At 47.9% G+C, this 16,434-nt stretch overlaps 1 protein-coding gene across 4 annotated transcripts in view; it reads left to right on the top strand.

Annotated features, from left to right (window-relative positions):
- The first annotated feature begins 11,933 nt into the window (after nt 1-11,933).
- Nucleotides 11,934-16,434, top strand: part of CSDC2 (cold shock domain containing C2) — a 29,110-nt gene continuing 24,609 nt past the window's right edge. Inside the window, exons 1-3 of one of the 4 annotated variants that reach the window (XM_065563126.1) lie at nt 11,975-12,109; nt 12,602-12,656; nt 13,099-13,227. Coding sequence is in view for 1 of the 4 variants with exons in the window: in XM_005302592.5 (XP_005302649.1) it covers nt 11,963-12,109 (147 nt within the window). In the remaining 3 variants the exon portion in view is untranslated. Of the gene's footprint in view, nt 12,110-12,601; nt 12,657-13,098; nt 13,228-16,434 lie in introns of all 4 variants that reach the window. The other 3 variants (XM_005302593.3, XM_065563132.1, XM_005302592.5) reach the window with 3 other exon arrangements.

The following is a 16,434-nucleotide window of genomic DNA, read 5'->3' as shown; positions in this document are numbered from 1 at the left end:
ACCTACAAAGGACGGCTCAGGTTTGGGAATCTCCCTAACATCCTCAGCCATGAAGACTGAAGCAAAGAATCCATTTAGTTTCTCCGCAATGACTTTATCGTCTTTAAGTGCTCCTTCTGTATCTCGATCGTCCAGGGGCCCCACTGGTTGTTTAGCAGGCTTCCTGCTTCTGATGTACTTAAAAAACATTTCGTTATTACCATTTGAGTTTTGGGCTAGCTGTTCTTCAAACTTCCTTTTGGCTTTTCTTATTATATTTTTACACTTAATTTGGCAGTGTTTATGCTCCTTTCTATTTATCTCACTAGGATTTGACTTCCACTTTTTAAAAGATGCCTTTTTATCTCTCACTGCTTCTTTTACATGGTTGTTAAGCCACGGTGGCTCTTTTTTAATTCTTTTACTGTGCTTTTTAATTTGTGGTATACATTTAAGGCGGGCCTCTATTATGGTGTCTTTGAAAAGTGTCCATGCAGCTTGCAGGGATTTCACTCTAGTCACTGTACCTTTTAATTTCTGTTTAACTAACCTCCTCATTTTTGCATAGTTCCCCTTTCTGAAATTAAATGCCACAGTGTTGGGCTGTTGAGGTGGTCCTCCCACCACAGGAGATTCAGCTAGGAAATTGCCCAGGACTCAAGTGCAGCTCCCCTTGTGGATTTTTGGAGAGGTGGAGCCCCCTGATGTGGGGTTCTGTCTCTTCCATTCCATTATGGCCAGTTTATGCTTCATTTCTTTGTCTTTCAGTTCCAGGGCTAACTTCTGCCTGGCTGCTTCTGCTTTCATTTCTTTGTCAGCCTCCAGCTGTCTCAGTTCCATGGCTCTCTGATGTGCACCTTTTGCCTGGCTTCTTCTGCCTTGGCTTGCATCCTCATGGCTAGCTTCTGGGCTTCCATTTCCTTATCAGCCTCGAGCAGTCTCAGTTCAATGGCTCTCTGGTGGGCTGCTTTTTTCTCGTCTGTTTCCTTGTGTTTTAATTCCACCTGTGTCTTATTCATCCTTTCCTTTTCTTCTACTTGCAACCTGTGGAGCGCCAACTTTTTGGTAGCTTCACTTTCACTAATTTCCTGCTTCTCCTGTCCCTACTTCCCTTACCCAAAATAAGCAAACAGAAAATAACAAACCAGTAACCACTTTGTCTGTTCTCCAGCCACCCCACTTCAAACTCACTGAAAATCATCACCAGTGTCTAAGAGCAACAAGCTGTGCACATCACCCTGCTTGCCGCGCCACTGTGCTGGGTTGGACCCCCCTTCTGGGATGCCCCCAATGTACTGGGATTCACTGAGCCCGCCTGTCCACTAGCCTGGTCCCCCTTTCCCTGTTTTGCTGAATCAAGCTCTTTGGCCACACACACAGATAGGGAGCAACAGCTGTAGAATCACACAGCATCTGCAAACAGCTCTATGGGAAGATTCAGCTAGGAAATTGCCCAGCACTCAAGTACAGCTCCCCTCTGGAAAGTACACCCAAGATAATATTGTCTTGCGCTGTAGAGAAATCTATACAACGTAAGCTCATAAATTCACCCCCCCTCAATGTGGAGGAAGATATGCACAACTTCTTCCACCCCCGCTCCCCCCCAGTTATAAATTGCACAAACTGGGTTTTATAATAAAAACAAGTTTATTAACTACAAAAGGTAGATTGTAAGTGTTTATACGAGATAGCAAACAGAACAAAACAGATTACTGAGCAAATAAAACAAAACACGCAAACACGGCTTAATACACTCAAGAAACAGGTTACAAAATGTAATTTCTCACCCTAAATGTTGTTTTAGGCAAGTTGCAGAGTTTCTGTAGCTTAGAGTTCCAGTTATTTCTGTTTACAGACTAGACTCCTGTCTTAGGGTATGTCTACACTACCCATGTTACAGCGCAGCCGCAGCAGCACTATAACGTGGGCAGTGTAGTCATGCTGGGAGAGCTCTCCCCCAGCGATTAAAAAAACCCACCTCAAATGAGCAGAGGTAGCTTTCTCGCCGGGAGTGCGGCTCCCAGTGATAAAGCACTGTCTATTTTGGCGCTTTTCAACACAAAAACTTTTGTCGCTCAGGGGTGTGTTTTTTCAGCCTCAGGCTAGACTCATCCCGTGCCTTCCCCTCAGCTCAGTTCCTTTGTCTCAGGTACTTTCAGCAATCTTTCTTCTTGGGTAGGAAGGCAATGGAGAAGAGTCCTGTTTGCCTTACTCCGTAGCCTTATATAAAATTTACATAAGGCAGGAAGCCTTTGTTTCCAGTGTAAAAGTACCAGCAATGTCCAAGGTGGTACTTTTTACCAGATGAAATTATCACCTGACCTTGCAGTGTCAAAACAACCATGAAACCAGGTTTATTTGCAATCTCCACAGGAAGGAACTCCCGAAAGATGGGGGATCCACATCTTCTAAGACTCATTGTCGTTTTCCTAATAGCCCATTAAGGCTGAGTGCTCACTGTCTGGTGGGCATCTCCTAGTATAACCACAGTTGTAATTGTTACATAGTCAATATTCCTAACTCCAGATACAGAAATGATACATGCATACAAATTGGATAATCACATCCAGTAAATCATAACCTTTCCAGTGATATCTTACATGAGCCATCTTGCATAAAATATGTCTTAATTATGCCATATTCATATCACAAGCATATTTCTATAAAGAATATGGAGCGTCACATCACAGAGAGTTTTGTTGGCGGAAGGAGCATTGTAGTCTGTGCACCTCCACTGTTTGGTCGATAAAAGCTGCCTTTTATCGACCAAACAGTGGAGGTGCACAGACTACAATGTAGACAAGGCCTTTACGCCAGCTGAAACGCTGACTCTTAATTTTAAAAAATCCTAGTTTCTGCTGCACAATTCTTCAACAGTGGATTCTGCAGTAAACTGAGTAGTTGAAGAATTGTGGAAAACAAGGGGCTCTGCTAATGCCTGAAACTTGCCAAAGCAAGATGAAAAGAGAAGGCTTGAGGCGTTTAAAAAAAGCTTTAAGGAAAACCAAGCATCTCAGCAGCTGCCAGTCAAAACCACAGTCAGTGCAATCGCTTTGATGCAAACACTAAGTTCTTCCCAGTAGTATGCAGCAGGAGTGTTTCGGAATTATTAGATACTGTACTGTCTTGGGGAACACAGGTGGGAGTAGGATTGGGACTAGTGTTTCTAGGCTTTATTAAGATGTTATTTTTCTGTAGTTGGGCTTTTCTGATCAATTATGCTCTCTCACTTAGTAACTATCCTGTTTCACTGGATTTTTTTTTTTTTTCATAAATACTTGTGGTCTGAATATTTTTGTTTTTTTAATGGGGGATGATGAAGGCTAGAAGCGTGCTTAGTGGGGACATGTACTATTCAAGTTTCCACCTGCCAGGTGAGTACCTGAGTCCTTAGCTGCAGCACCCCCTGCTATCCCAGTCCTGAGCTCTCCACACAGCTGTTAATGTACCTCAAGCCTTATATGCAGCACCCCTTGCTATTCCTGTCCCAGCCCCACACAGCTCTACAAATGGTACCTTCCTGCTGCCCTACAGCACCAGCTATCCCAATCCTGGCCCCACAGAGCTTAGCTAGTACACCTTGATTGAGATCTGCAGCATCCCTTGCTATTCCAGTCCTTGCCTTACATAGCTCTCAATGCACCATTGTTAGGATCTGTAACTGAGCACAGTTGTTTTGTTTCCGTTGTCTGTTAGTTTTGCTCCATCACTATCTTGTGCAGGGGTCTGGCCCTTTTCTCCATCTCCCCATGCTCTTGCCCACATCCTTCTCCCAACGGTATGGAATAAAACATTTCTACCTCACAAGAGGAACTAGAGGTATTGGAATGGCAGAGAGAGAAGGTCACTCTGGAGAGTTTTGTATAAGAAACAAGACAGTTAAGTGGGGGCAGCAAAGGAGACAGGAAGGTGAATTAGGGATGGGGAAGGAAAGTGAATTAGGAGCATATTAGTCTGTCAAGCCTTTCAGCTCTAGATCACATTTGGTCTAATCAGGCCCATGTTGGTAATAACCAAAAATGGTCAGTGTGCAAAGTCTGCTCAGTGTCCTGTAGGAAATGGGTTTGTGGGTCTCAATTCAACATATCACAAAACACACCACCACGGTTGGTACCAATTGACAAGTTGGCACCCTCTGCCAAGAATGGGCTGGGGCAGAGAGACTGATCTCTTCTTATCCATTATGGTTGGCCCCTCCAATAATTGGGTGTGCAGAGGGGAAATGCCATGTGGCAGATGCTTGCATTGCTTTAGCTCTTCTGCAGGTACACAGAGGCACTCGGTGCTCCCAGCCATCAGTGCAGCACCATTTATAACTAAGGCTAAGATTTTGTCATGGATATTTTTAGTAAAAGTCTCGGACAAGTCATGGGCAATAAACAAAAATTCATGGACGCCCGTGACCTATCCGTGACTTTTCCTAAAAATAACTGTGACAAAACAGGAAGTGGGGGATCCAACACCACCACCACTGCAGCTCACGGCAGCGGTGGGCTGTGGGGTCCCCCCGCCACCAACGGCATCTTGGAGCCCCGGGGCCAGTGATTAGGAGTTGCAGGGTCCCCCTGCTGCAGTTTGGAGCTCTGGGGCTGGTGGCTGGGAGCTGCAGGGGGCCCTGCCACCCAGGGCCGGCTTTAGGAAGTGCGGGGCCCGATTCGAACAGTTTCGACGGGACCCCGACAGGGATGACTTAAAAAAAAAAAAAACACGTTAAAAAAAACACGTGGGGCTTGTACTCACCGGCCCGCGCTCCTAGTCTTTGGCGGTGGGTCCTTCACTCACTCCAGGTCTTTGGCGGCACTGAAGGACCCGCCGCCAAAGTGCCGCCAAAGACCCGGAGCAAGTGAAGGACCCGCTGCCAAAGACCTGGAGCGCCGCCGGGTGAGTAAAAATTAAAAAGGTGCCTCTAGCCAGGGAAGGGATTCTCTGCCACTTGCCCCCCACTCTGGGCGACCCTGCCACTGGGCGCGGGGCCCTCTTAAGCGTGGGGCCCGATTCGGGGGAATTGGTGGAATTGGCCTAAAGCCGGCCCTGCTGCCACCTATGGCAGCTGAGACCTCTGAGGCCCCCGCTGGCTGACAACACCAGTGCCCCGGCCCCTGGGCTGAAGTAGAAAATGTCACGGAGATCTCTGGAAGTCACAGATTCCATGTCTCCTGTGACTTCCCTTACATAATCATTGCCTTGTTTATAAGCAATACATTCACTTTTAAAAATGTAAAAAAAAAACAGTCCCTTGCCTTGCAAAGTATTTGGGGTGTCTTTACCCATATTCTGGTAGCACCTGAGACATGTATAGTATTTAGTTTCTTGGCTAAGATATTGTTATGTTGGGGGTTGGGTGAGATCATAGAATCATAGAACTGGAAGAGACCTTGAGAGGTCATCTAGTCCAGTCCCCTGCACTCGTGGCAGGTCTCGCTGAAACTGGTGGATGTATCACCTGGGCTTTATTCAGGATAAATGTAAGAAACAGTTAAGCTCCTTTTGGAATAATATAGTTAAAACACTAGGAGCCATAGCCCAAAACACCAATCACATGCAAGGCCAGTCAGAAGGTGAGTGATGTGGGTAGAAGGGTTTCACTGGGGGCTTATGATGGGCTGTACCCTTGTGCATCCTTTTTACAAAACTATGTTAAATCTTGTACAAAGTATACCTAGTGAAAAAGGGTGTTACTCCTGTGGGAACTCTGCGCCAAAAAATTAAAAATTCTGCACATAATATTTTAAAATTCGGCAAAACTCTGCCTATTTTATTTGTCAAAATAACACAATATAATCATGCCAGATTCAATTATGTTGGTAATTTATTTCAAAATACTTGTCAGCAAATATGTCTGTAATAATACAGAAAAATAATTCAGGAGGTTTTTTTTACAAATAGATTCCTCACTAGGTAAATTAATGCATGACTTTGAGTAATAATTCATTTAAATTACAATACAGAAACGTATTTCCTGCACCACTCAGAAGCAGGTCAAAGGATTGGTGAAATCTGGGAAGGGAGGAGCTGAAGAAGAGGGAAAGAGCATGGGAGTGAACCTGGAGGGTTGTTGGTGTGGGTGGAAGAAGTATGGAACAGTTTTTTTATGTGGGGGAGAGACTGTTGGGGAGTTGGGGAGCCTCCTCCATGCAGACCTTGACTGACCCCTAGCCTCTCCCATTCAGTCAGGCACATCTGCCCCTGTTCCCATGTGTCCTTGCACCTCCCTCCCCCCTCTCCCCATGTGGCCCTGCAGCCTCCTCCCATTCAGCCCCTGGCGCAATGCTGTCACCCCACTAGCTCCTGAGCCCCCTGCCCCAGTCTGCTAGGAGAGCTGCTCGGACTTCTGTGATCTGAGATGGGAATCTGACCCCAGGGAATACCCTGCCCTAGGTGCCTTCTCTGTCCTCTTTGTCCCTGCGCTGGGCTCAGCACCCGCATAGGGATACATTCAGCCCAGTGTGTCTCGCAGCACGCTGAGTAGGGCTAGTGGTTTGGTATGGTCAGTTGTATGGAAAGCCATAGTCTGAACATAGGTAAAAAAGGCAAAAGTCACAAATCTATGGTTTAAAAAAATGCCCAAGGGATGGGCTGCCTCTCTTTAATCCAAAGAGGTTTTATTTTAAAGCCATTTAATAGTATATAGATAGTAGCTTAAAAACATTTTGGACCACGGTCCCAGTGTCTCCTGGTTCAGCCCTGCAGCAGCCGCAGAACAAGGAGGAAGGTGAGAGTCCACAGCTCTCCTTTCTTTAGTGCTGCTTTGCTTCCTCAACTCCTGCCAAAGCAGCAGAAGCAGCAGCAGGTGCAGACACCTCCTACCCAGCCATATAAACTTGAGGACAATGAGATTTGGGCTCACTCAGATTTCCTGAGGATGCCTTATAAGCTGAGCTTTCACAAGTAGAAATCTAGGCTCTGCCCACTGAAGTGGCTCTCTTGGGCATAGCAAGATTGGCAAAATGCCGAAAGATATGGCCCCTAAAGTAACTGGGGCCTCACCCAGCCAGGCCTTTGAAGAGGGGGACCTTGAAATGCACCTGAAATGCAAATGGCAGCCAATACAGAATGCCAAGCCTCTGGTGTGATGAACAGATGTCATGTAGCTCTGCTTAGAAGGCATGGTGGACCATGCAGCTTCTGGGTATCTCCGGGGGTTGTCAGCTCCAGGTGGAGCGAGTTGCAATAGTCCAGCCTGACAGTGACAGGGTCTTAGATCTCTGTGGCTAGGTGTCTAGCAATGAGTATTGGTAGTTGGCCAGCTGAAAGTGAACAGAGATATTTCTGGTTACTACATCTACCCAGGCATCCTGGGGCAAGCAGGCCCCTGAGGCTGTGTATGCCCGACCACAGCAGCCAGCACCCAGCGTCAGGGAAAAAGGAAGTCTTCCTTTCAGTTAGTTCCTCAAACTGCTTACTCGGTTTTGAACAGCATTATCTCTGTCTTGCCTGGTTTAGTCAGCTGCTCTTCATCCGGGTCCCCACTTCACTCATGTGCTGTGTCAGGAGGGAATCACAGCACCCATGATAAAGGTTACGTTTATGTCATGGAGGTCATGGAAGTCATGGAATCCCTGACTTCTAGAGACCTCAGAGACATTTTCTGCTTCAGCCCCAGGGGCTGCAGGACTGGAACTGGCAGCCAGCAGGGCCCCGGCAGGATTTCAGTGAAGGTTGAAGGTTGACAGCCTCCTCAGGGGGCACGCCTCAGGGTTGCAGCACAGGGGCGGGGGAGGGGAGGAGAAGGATCTCAGGCCAGCGGCTGGGGTGTCCCATTTTCTCTTTGGGAAATATGGTCACCCTGCAGCTCCCAGCTGCCGTGGGTGGACGGGGAACCCTGCAGCTCCCAGCCACCACGGTGGTGGGGGAAACCATGGAGCTGCAGCAGCAAAAGTCACAGACAGGTCATGGCTTCCATTATTATTATTTTTTTTTTATTGCTCATGACCTGTCTGTGACTTTTACTAAAAATAACCATGACAAAATCTTAGCCTTACCCATGATTGTCGAAAAGATCACATCAAGCAGAGTGTCATCTGCCTACTGAGAGCAGCAGAGCTTATAGCATTTCACAGGGGGCAGGGATTGAGGAGGAGGCACGATAGGGCAGATAGGACTAAAGGCCTTGGGGAAGAGAAGTTACCCTTCACTACTCTCTGGGGACCTAGCCAAAAGGAATCATAGAATCATAGGACTGGAAAGGACCTCGAGAGGTTATCTAGTCCAGTCCCTTGCACTCATGGCAGGACTAAGTATTATCTAGACCATTCCTGGCAGGTGTTTGTCTAACCTGCTCTTACACATCTCCAAAGATTTTTAAGAGCTGATTATGCCTGGGAATGACTGGAAGCAGCTTAGAGCAAGGGTATGTCTACAGTACGAAATTAGGTCGAATTTATAGAAGCCTGTTTTATAGAAATCGGTTTTATACAGCCGATTGTGTGTGTCCCCACATAAAATGCTCTAAGTGCATTAAGTTGGCGGACCGTGTCCACAGTACCAAGGCTACCGTCGACTTCCGGAGCATTCCACTGTGGGTAGCTATCCCACAGTTCCCGCAGTCTCGGCCGCCCATTGGAATTCTGGGTTGAGATCCCAATGCCTGATGATGCAAAAACAGTGTCGCAGGGGGTTCTGGATACATGTCGTCAGGCCCCTCCCCCTCTGTCAGAGCAACAGCAGACAATTGATTCGCGCCTTTTTACCTGGGTTACCTGTGCAGACAACATGGAGCCCGCTCAGCTCAGCTGAGCTCACCGTCACCATATGTCCTCTGGGTGCCGGCAGACATGGTACTGCATTGCTATACAGCAGCAGCTCCTTGCCTTTTGGCAGTAGATGGTGTATTATGACCGGTATCCATCGTCGTCGTACCCCTCAGTGAGTTCGGTCAGAGGCACCTGGGCAGACATGTTTTGTCTCCTGGAGACTCAGTACTGCTGGCAGTCCTATTGAACCATCTTGACAATGATGGCTAGCAGTCGTAATACAGCATTTTCTGCCAAGCACCCAGAAGATGCCGATGGCTATCAGTCATGCTGCACCATCTGCTGCCAGCTTAAGATGTAAAAAATAGATGGACCAGATTTGTTCTGTATTCATTTGCTTCCCCCTCCCTCCATGAAATCAACGGCCTGCTAAACCCAGGGTTTTGAGTTCAGTCTTGGGGGGGGGGGGGGGGGGGGCATTCTGTGTGACAATTGTTTGTGTTTCACCCTGTTGCACAGCCACCTTTTGTTGATTTTAATTCCCTGTAAGCCATGTCGTCACTCACCCCTCCGTCAGACAATAGTTTCGCGCCTTTTTTCAGCCCAGATGCCATACACTGGGATCATGGAGCCCGCTCAGATCACCACGGCAATTATGAGCACTATGAACACCATGCGCATTGTCCTGGAGTATATGCAGAGCCAGAACATGCCAAAGCAAAACCAGGCGAGGAGGCGATTGCGGCGCGGCCACGAGAGTGATGAGGAAATTGACATGGACATAGACCTCTCACAAAGTACAGGCTCCAGCAATGTGCAAATCATGGTGTTACTGGGGCAGGTTCATGCCGTGGAACGCCGATTCTGGGCCCGGGAAACAAGCACAGACTGGTGGGACCGCATCGTGTTGCAGGTGTGGGACGATTCCCAGTGGCTGCGAAACTTTCGCATGCGTAAGAGCACTTTCATGGAACTTTATGACTTGCTTTCCCCTGCCCTGAAGTGCCAGAATACCAGGATGAGAGCAGCCCTCACAGTTGAGAAGCGAGTGGCGATAGCTCTGTGGAAGCCTGCAACGCCAGACAGCTACCGGTCAGTTGGGAATCAATTTGGAGTGGGCAAATCTACTGTGGGGGCTGCTGTGATCCAAGTAGCCAACGCAATCAAAGACCTGCTGATATCAAGGGTAGTGACTCTGGGAAACGTGCAGGTCATAGTTTATGGCTTTGCTGCAATGGGATTCCCAAACTGTGGTGGGGCGATAGACGGAACCCATATCCCTATCTTGTCACCGGAGCACCAAGCCACGGAGTGCATAAACCGCAAGGGGTACTTTTCAATGCTGCTGCAAGCCCTGGTGGATCACAAGGGACGTTTCACCAACATCAACGTGGGATGGCCGGGAAAGGTACATGGGTTTGCAATGTAAAAGGAGGGGCTGTGGTTTCTGGGTTAACATGCAGCACAAATCCAGCTACCCCCCCCCCCCACACACACACACCCAATTCTCTGGGATGATCACTTCACCCCTCCCCCGCACCGCGTGGCTAACAGCGGGGAACATTTCTGTTCAGCCAAGCAGGAACGGGCACCTCTGAATGTCCCCTTAATAAAATCACCCCATTTCAACCAGGTGACCGTGAATGATATCACTCTCCTGAAGATAACAACGAGCGATAAGGAATGGATGTTGTCTGCATGCCAGCAAACACCGGGACCATACGCTGCCATGCTTTGTTATGCAATGATTCCAGACTATGTGCTACTGGCCTGGTGTGGTAAAGTGTCCTACCATGGCGGACGGGATAAGGCAGCCCTCCCCAGAAACCATTTGCAAAGGCTTTGGGAGTACATGAAGGAGAGCTTTCTGGAGATGTCCCTGGAAGATTTCCGCTCCATCCCCATACACGTTAACAGACTTTTCCAGTAGCTGTACTGGCCGCGATTGCCAGGGCAAATTAATCATTAATCATTAAGCACGCTTGCTTTTAAACCAGGTGTAATATTTACAAAGGTACACTCACCAGAGGTCCCTTGTGTGCCCTCAGGGTCTGGGAGCACGACTTGGGTGAGTTCGGGGGTTACTGGTTCCAGGTCCAGGGTGATAAACATATCCTGGCTGTTGGAGAAACCGGTTTCTCCGCTTCCTTGCTGTGAGCTATCTTCATTATCTTCATCATCATCTTCCTCGTACCCTGAGCCCGCTTTCCTGTTGCGTGATTCTCCATTGATGGAGTCAAAGCACACGGTTGGGGTAGTGGTGGCTGCACCCCCTAGCATCGCAGAAGCGGCATGTTTGCGGCTCTGCCCCAGACCTTCCATTTGCCTCTCTGGCTTTGTGGTAGGCTTGCCTTAGCTCCTTAATTTTCATGCGGCACTGCTGTGCGTCCCTGTTATGGCCTCAGTCCTTCATGGCCTTTGAGACTTTTTCTAATATTTTGCCATTTCGTTTACTGCTACGGAGTTCAGCTAGCACTGATTCATCTCCCCATATGGCAAGCAGATCCCGTACCTCCCGTTCGGTCTATGCTGGAGCTCTTTTGTGATCCTGGGACTCCATCATGGTTACCTGTGCTGATGAGCTCTGCGTGGTCATCTGTGCTCTCCACGCTGGGCAAACAGGAAATGAAATTCAAAAGTTTGCGGGGCTTTTCCTGTCTACCTGGTCAGTGCATCTGAGCTGAGAGTGCTGTCCAGAGCGGTCACAATGAAGCACTGTGGGATAGCTTCCGGAGGCCAATAATGTCGAATTCTGTCCACACTACCCCAAATCTGACCCGCAAGGCCGATTTCAGCGCTAATCCCCTTGTCGGAGGTGGAGTAAAGAAACCGGTTTAAAGGGCCCTTTAAGGCAAAAAAAAGGGCTTTGTCATGTGGACATGTCCAGGCTTAATTCGATTTAATGCTGCTAAATTCGACCTAAACTCGTAGTATAGACCAGGCCCAAGTCTAGCTACACCTGCCAGAGCCAATGAAATAAATGTCTGCCTCCTCCTTGAATCCCAGCTTCCATCCTCTGCTATTCTTGGGTCATTCTCTATTCCTCATAATCAGCCTCTTTCCCGGCAGTTTTCAAGGCTCCCCGTCTTATGTCATGTGTCATCTCTCGCTCTCACACCCCCAGCACGAGTCATGTCTGAACTCTTGAGAGATGTGCTCCAACCCCTTCTCCCCCCCCCCCCCGCGAAAAAAATACATGTCTCTTTAAATCCAGAGTAGCAGTTATCATCATAAATCCCTCCCGCCTCCCCCTCTCTCAGCATCCTGACGTCAGGAGGAAGGAGTGTATAATGTGCGAAGCTCAGGGTACAACATCACACACGCCAAACATTTTCAATTCATCAGGAGCTGCCAGCAGCCCGACAAGAGGAGAGAGAGAGGGAGAAGAAAAACCCCGTAGTGAGGCTGAGTGTGAGAGGACCGCTGCTCCCCGCAAGGTAATAGCGGAGCCTTCATCCCCTCTAGGCACTGAAGCTTTGTAAATTACAGCTGCATGAGGGGTGGTAATTGACTAGGAGGGGAGGGGAGGCAAAATGCATTTGGTATCCTCTGGAATCCTGCCCTAAGAGACGTAGGTGTGCAGTGACTCATTCTCGGAGATTAAACAGTTGTCCTGAGATTGAGAAGGTGTAAAATTAAATGTGAATTAACTTTCCCCTCCTATTTCTCTCTCTCTTCTCCCCCTCCCATACCTTTAACAAAATAATCCTTTGGCATCAGCAGTAATATTGTGTGTGTGACTTTTTTTTGCTGTGGGTGAATAGCTGTAATTTTGCTATCGAAGACTGGGATCAGCTGGGCTACGTCTCTTATCTATTCTGTCATTTTCAGAGGGAGGGGGGTGCGATTTGTTAAAACCTCTCCTTAATGATGTTTTAAAGAGGTTTTGTTTTGTTTTTTGACTGACTAAAATTGTTTCTTGCAAACAGCAAGTCCAATCTCCAAAGGAGGAAGGAAGAGGGTGTATGGAGACATTAGCTTGAGGTATTAAAACAGCCACTCTTCCCATTAAAAAACAAGCTGGGTATCTTTTGTTATTATGATTTTTTTTTTAAAGGCTAATCAAGACTCCATGATGGCTTCTCTTTCCAACCCCCACCCCTTTGGCACTGGTAGCTTGTTTGTTCTCTCTCCCATCACCAGCCCCAAATTCAGTAGCCAAGCACTGACTAAGAAGGCTTTTATAATCTAGCTATGAAGGTGACATTTATATTTTACCACTAATCGGGCTGTTCTGTTGTAGACGTGGCTGCTCCTCAGAGGGGTAAGTGTGATCAGCTCAGGGAGGGGAGGTTTAAATATCTAATCCAGTAAATGGTTTATTTATTTATCTTATTGTGATTCATCTCCCTAAAGGAGCATTTAACATCTAGGACATGTAAGTGAAAGTGCATTGCTTGTGATGTGATTTAACTCTTGGTTGCAGGACACTGTAACCAGCCCAGGCAGGGATAAGAGGCTTTCATTAGCATTGGATAGAGACAGCATTTATAAAAACCTGCCAGACACCAGAGCTCTGATCTGAAGAGGAGGGAGAAAGGAAGAAAGAATAAGGGTAATCTGTAAACCAATGCAGCAGACCTGTTTATAGTAACCTATTTATTTAATCACCGCATTTCCCAGATGAATATCCATTAGAATAATCACCCATGGGAGCAGCCCATTCCGACTCTTGGACCAGTGACCTTAAGTGGGTGTGTATATAAGGGGGGGAGGATTAAAATATAATTTTGTTACTGAACTCTGAGGACAAACTAATTTTATGTGTGTGTAGACCTATATTGAGAGAGATCTGTCTGTCTAGACAATTTGGGTTTTGGGGGTGTTAGACCAGCTCCATGTGTGGCTACAGGCCAGAATGCTTCTTTCACTTTTCTCTGCCCATACTACCGCTATCTCCTTGCCTGAGGCCAGGGTGTGCCAAGAAAGCTTTCTAGGGTGAAGGAAATATACATGGTGGTCTGCAGTTTGGCAGCATGCTCCCTTTGATGCAGTAGTTGGGGAGGGAGGCTTTTCAGTGAAATGTTGCAGGGATCAGCCCCTTTCTTAAAATGTATCATCTTTATTCATGATCTGGAAGAGGTGGCAAATAGCACAAGGAAACTCGCGATGGTTCTAATCTGGGAGGAGTTGCAAACACTAGCGACCTAGATAAGTGAGAGAGATGGGCAGGAAATAACTAAATGAGATTCCAGAGGAAAAATAATCTGAAAGCAGCTAGTCTATATGGAAGGGAGAAACTAGGGAAGCAGGAATGCTCAACAGATCAAGGTGTGAGAGTGGACAGCACATTAGACATGAATTTGTGATGGCCTATACCCACTGAAAAAGCTGATGCAACTTGGGGTTGGATGTGCAGAGGCATCCAATTAGAGAGCAGGAATGTAACAGTCCCATTTATTAGATGTCTTTTGGTGCAACCATCCCTGAAATATTATTACCTTCTGGGCACCTTCTTACCTGAAAGGTCTTGACAAATTGGAGGAAATATGAGGAAGAGCAACAGAGATGATTAAAGGGCTGGAGGCATTGATTCACAGGGGTAGATTAACCAAACTAGCAATGTATACTGTAGCTTGGCTGAATGACATCTGAGGGATTTTCTTTGCTCTGTACTGAGGGGAGGGAGAAAGGGGGCTATTATCTCTTCAAAAGCATCCTTCCCATATTTGGAGGCACCCAAAGGGTGGTTAGTTAAAGGAGGTCACAGCCAGCTCCCAAATGAATGTGTCTATATTTAAAAGAGAGATTTTTGTTTGATAAATTGTGGGCCCTTCCGATGATCTGGATGAATGGGGCACAGGGAGCTCTGAATGAAAGCTCATGTGTCTAGAGCCTGTCTTGAATAATTGAACTAGGTTTTTGCATATTCTTTGGTTTAAAAAAAAAAAAAGACTGTTCTATGTCAGTGATGCTTGGAAATGTTCCTTTTTTCTTTCTTGAAGTAGCTAAGGTAGCTGTCACTCATGCTGCTGCAGGAGAGAGTAAAACTGCCGGCTTCTGGACTATTGCAGTGCTTTTAATGACATATACAGGTTTGGTGTTTTGAATTCGAACACAGATTGCTGCGCCTGCTCCCCAAATGAGCTCAGAGTGTGAGGCCTAGACACTCAGGTCCTGGCCTCACATGGCTTTCACCTACTCCTACTGTCCAAGCAAAGCCACTGAGCTGCTGTCCTCCTCCAAAGGGAAATGCCTGGGGGGAATGAGTCTGTCAGCAATAGGCAGGGGCCTGTACTGGAAAACCTCTCGACTTCTTCCATTTCGTGGCACTGCATTGGTGCACACAGCACTGTGCCATGGGAGCGACCTGGATTCCCTCCCCCTGGGCAGATCTGTCATTCAGATTTCCATTACCAAGGCTGGGAGAGGTTGAAACACTTGTGAAGGAAGCACTCTTAGCCCCATGGCAGAGGGGAGCATGGCTGTTGGGGGTATGGAAGAGGAGCAACGCAAGGTGCTTTTCTCAACAACCCTCCTCCACCTTGCCTGATACAGCTCTTATCCGTAAGAATGTGGCTACTAGGATCCAAAGGGGAATCCTTCTGGGGAGGGGTATGAAATAGGCTTTCTCTGTGCTCCCAAGCCCCTCTGCATCTCCCTCTGGCCAGATGGGAAGAGCAAGGACTCTTGTGCTGATCCATTCACAGCTCTTCTCATCCTCTAGTGCAGGAGTTCTCAACGTTTTTCTTTCTGACAACCCCCTCCCCCCAACATGCTATAAAAACTCCACAGCCCACCTGTGCCACAACTGGTTTTCTGCATATAAAAGCTAGGGCTGGCATTAGGGGGTAACAAGCAGCCCAATTGTCTGGGGCCCCATGCCAGAGGGGCCCCCACAAAGCTAAGTTCATCTTCAGCCTCGGGTGGTGGGGCTCATGGCCCCGAACTTCAGCCCCATGTGGTGGGGCTTCAGCTTTCTGCCCTGGGCCCAAGAGAGTCTAAAACACTGGCCCTGCTTGATGGATTCCCTGAAATCTGCTCATGGGCCCCCACAGGGGGCTCCAGACCCCTGGTTGAGAACCACTGCTCTAGTCCATCTTTGCCATGGCTTTAATTTCCTCCTTTCCTTTGTTTGTGGTGAGGCTTCCAGGGCCAGCTCCAGGGTTTTTGCTGCCCCAAGCAGCCCCCGCCCCTCCACAAAACAAAAAACAAACAAACAAAAAAGCCGTGATCGCGATCTGCGGCACTTCGGCAGGAGGTCCTTCGCTCCGAGCTGCCGAATTGCCGCCAAAGTGCCGCCCCTCTCTGGTGTGGCCACCCCAAGCACCTGCTTGGTAAGCTGGTGCCTGGAGCCGGCCCTGGAGGCTTCAGATTAGGTTGCTGTCAGTATGACTATCCCATAGTGACCCATTGTGCTAAGGTTTCCACGCTGCCTGACTTTTGAGCAGACTATCCCATGTCTTGGGACCCTTAACGGGTCTCTGGAATGGGGGAGGGCTCTCCTGTCTCTCTGTTTCAGAGAGTGTGGATTGCTCCCTTGCAGCAGAGATGGATGTGGAAAGAAGGGTCCCTTCCCTGCTTGTGATGCCCACAAGACAAATACTAGGACTGTTGTCATGAGGTGTCTTGGCATCAGTGGGGCCTGAAATAAATTCGGGGCACTTGAATGGGCCAATGGGCATTAGCTTCATGGCACTGCTGTGTGAAGCTGGATGCTGCCCTGTGGATTTGGGAATGTACGGGGAACACCATATGTAATTGCAGATGAGGTGTAATGTAATCATACCTGGTATTCCCACCTCAGCCCTGCCAAACACAC

The sequence above is a fragment of the Chrysemys picta genome, chromosome 1 (assembly GCF_011386835.1).
Source record: "Chrysemys picta bellii isolate R12L10 chromosome 1, ASM1138683v2, whole genome shotgun sequence".
In the NCBI taxonomy this organism is placed as follows: domain Eukaryota; kingdom Metazoa; phylum Chordata; order Testudines; family Emydidae; genus Chrysemys; species Chrysemys picta.
This window is presented reverse-complemented; position numbering and strand designations above follow the sequence as displayed.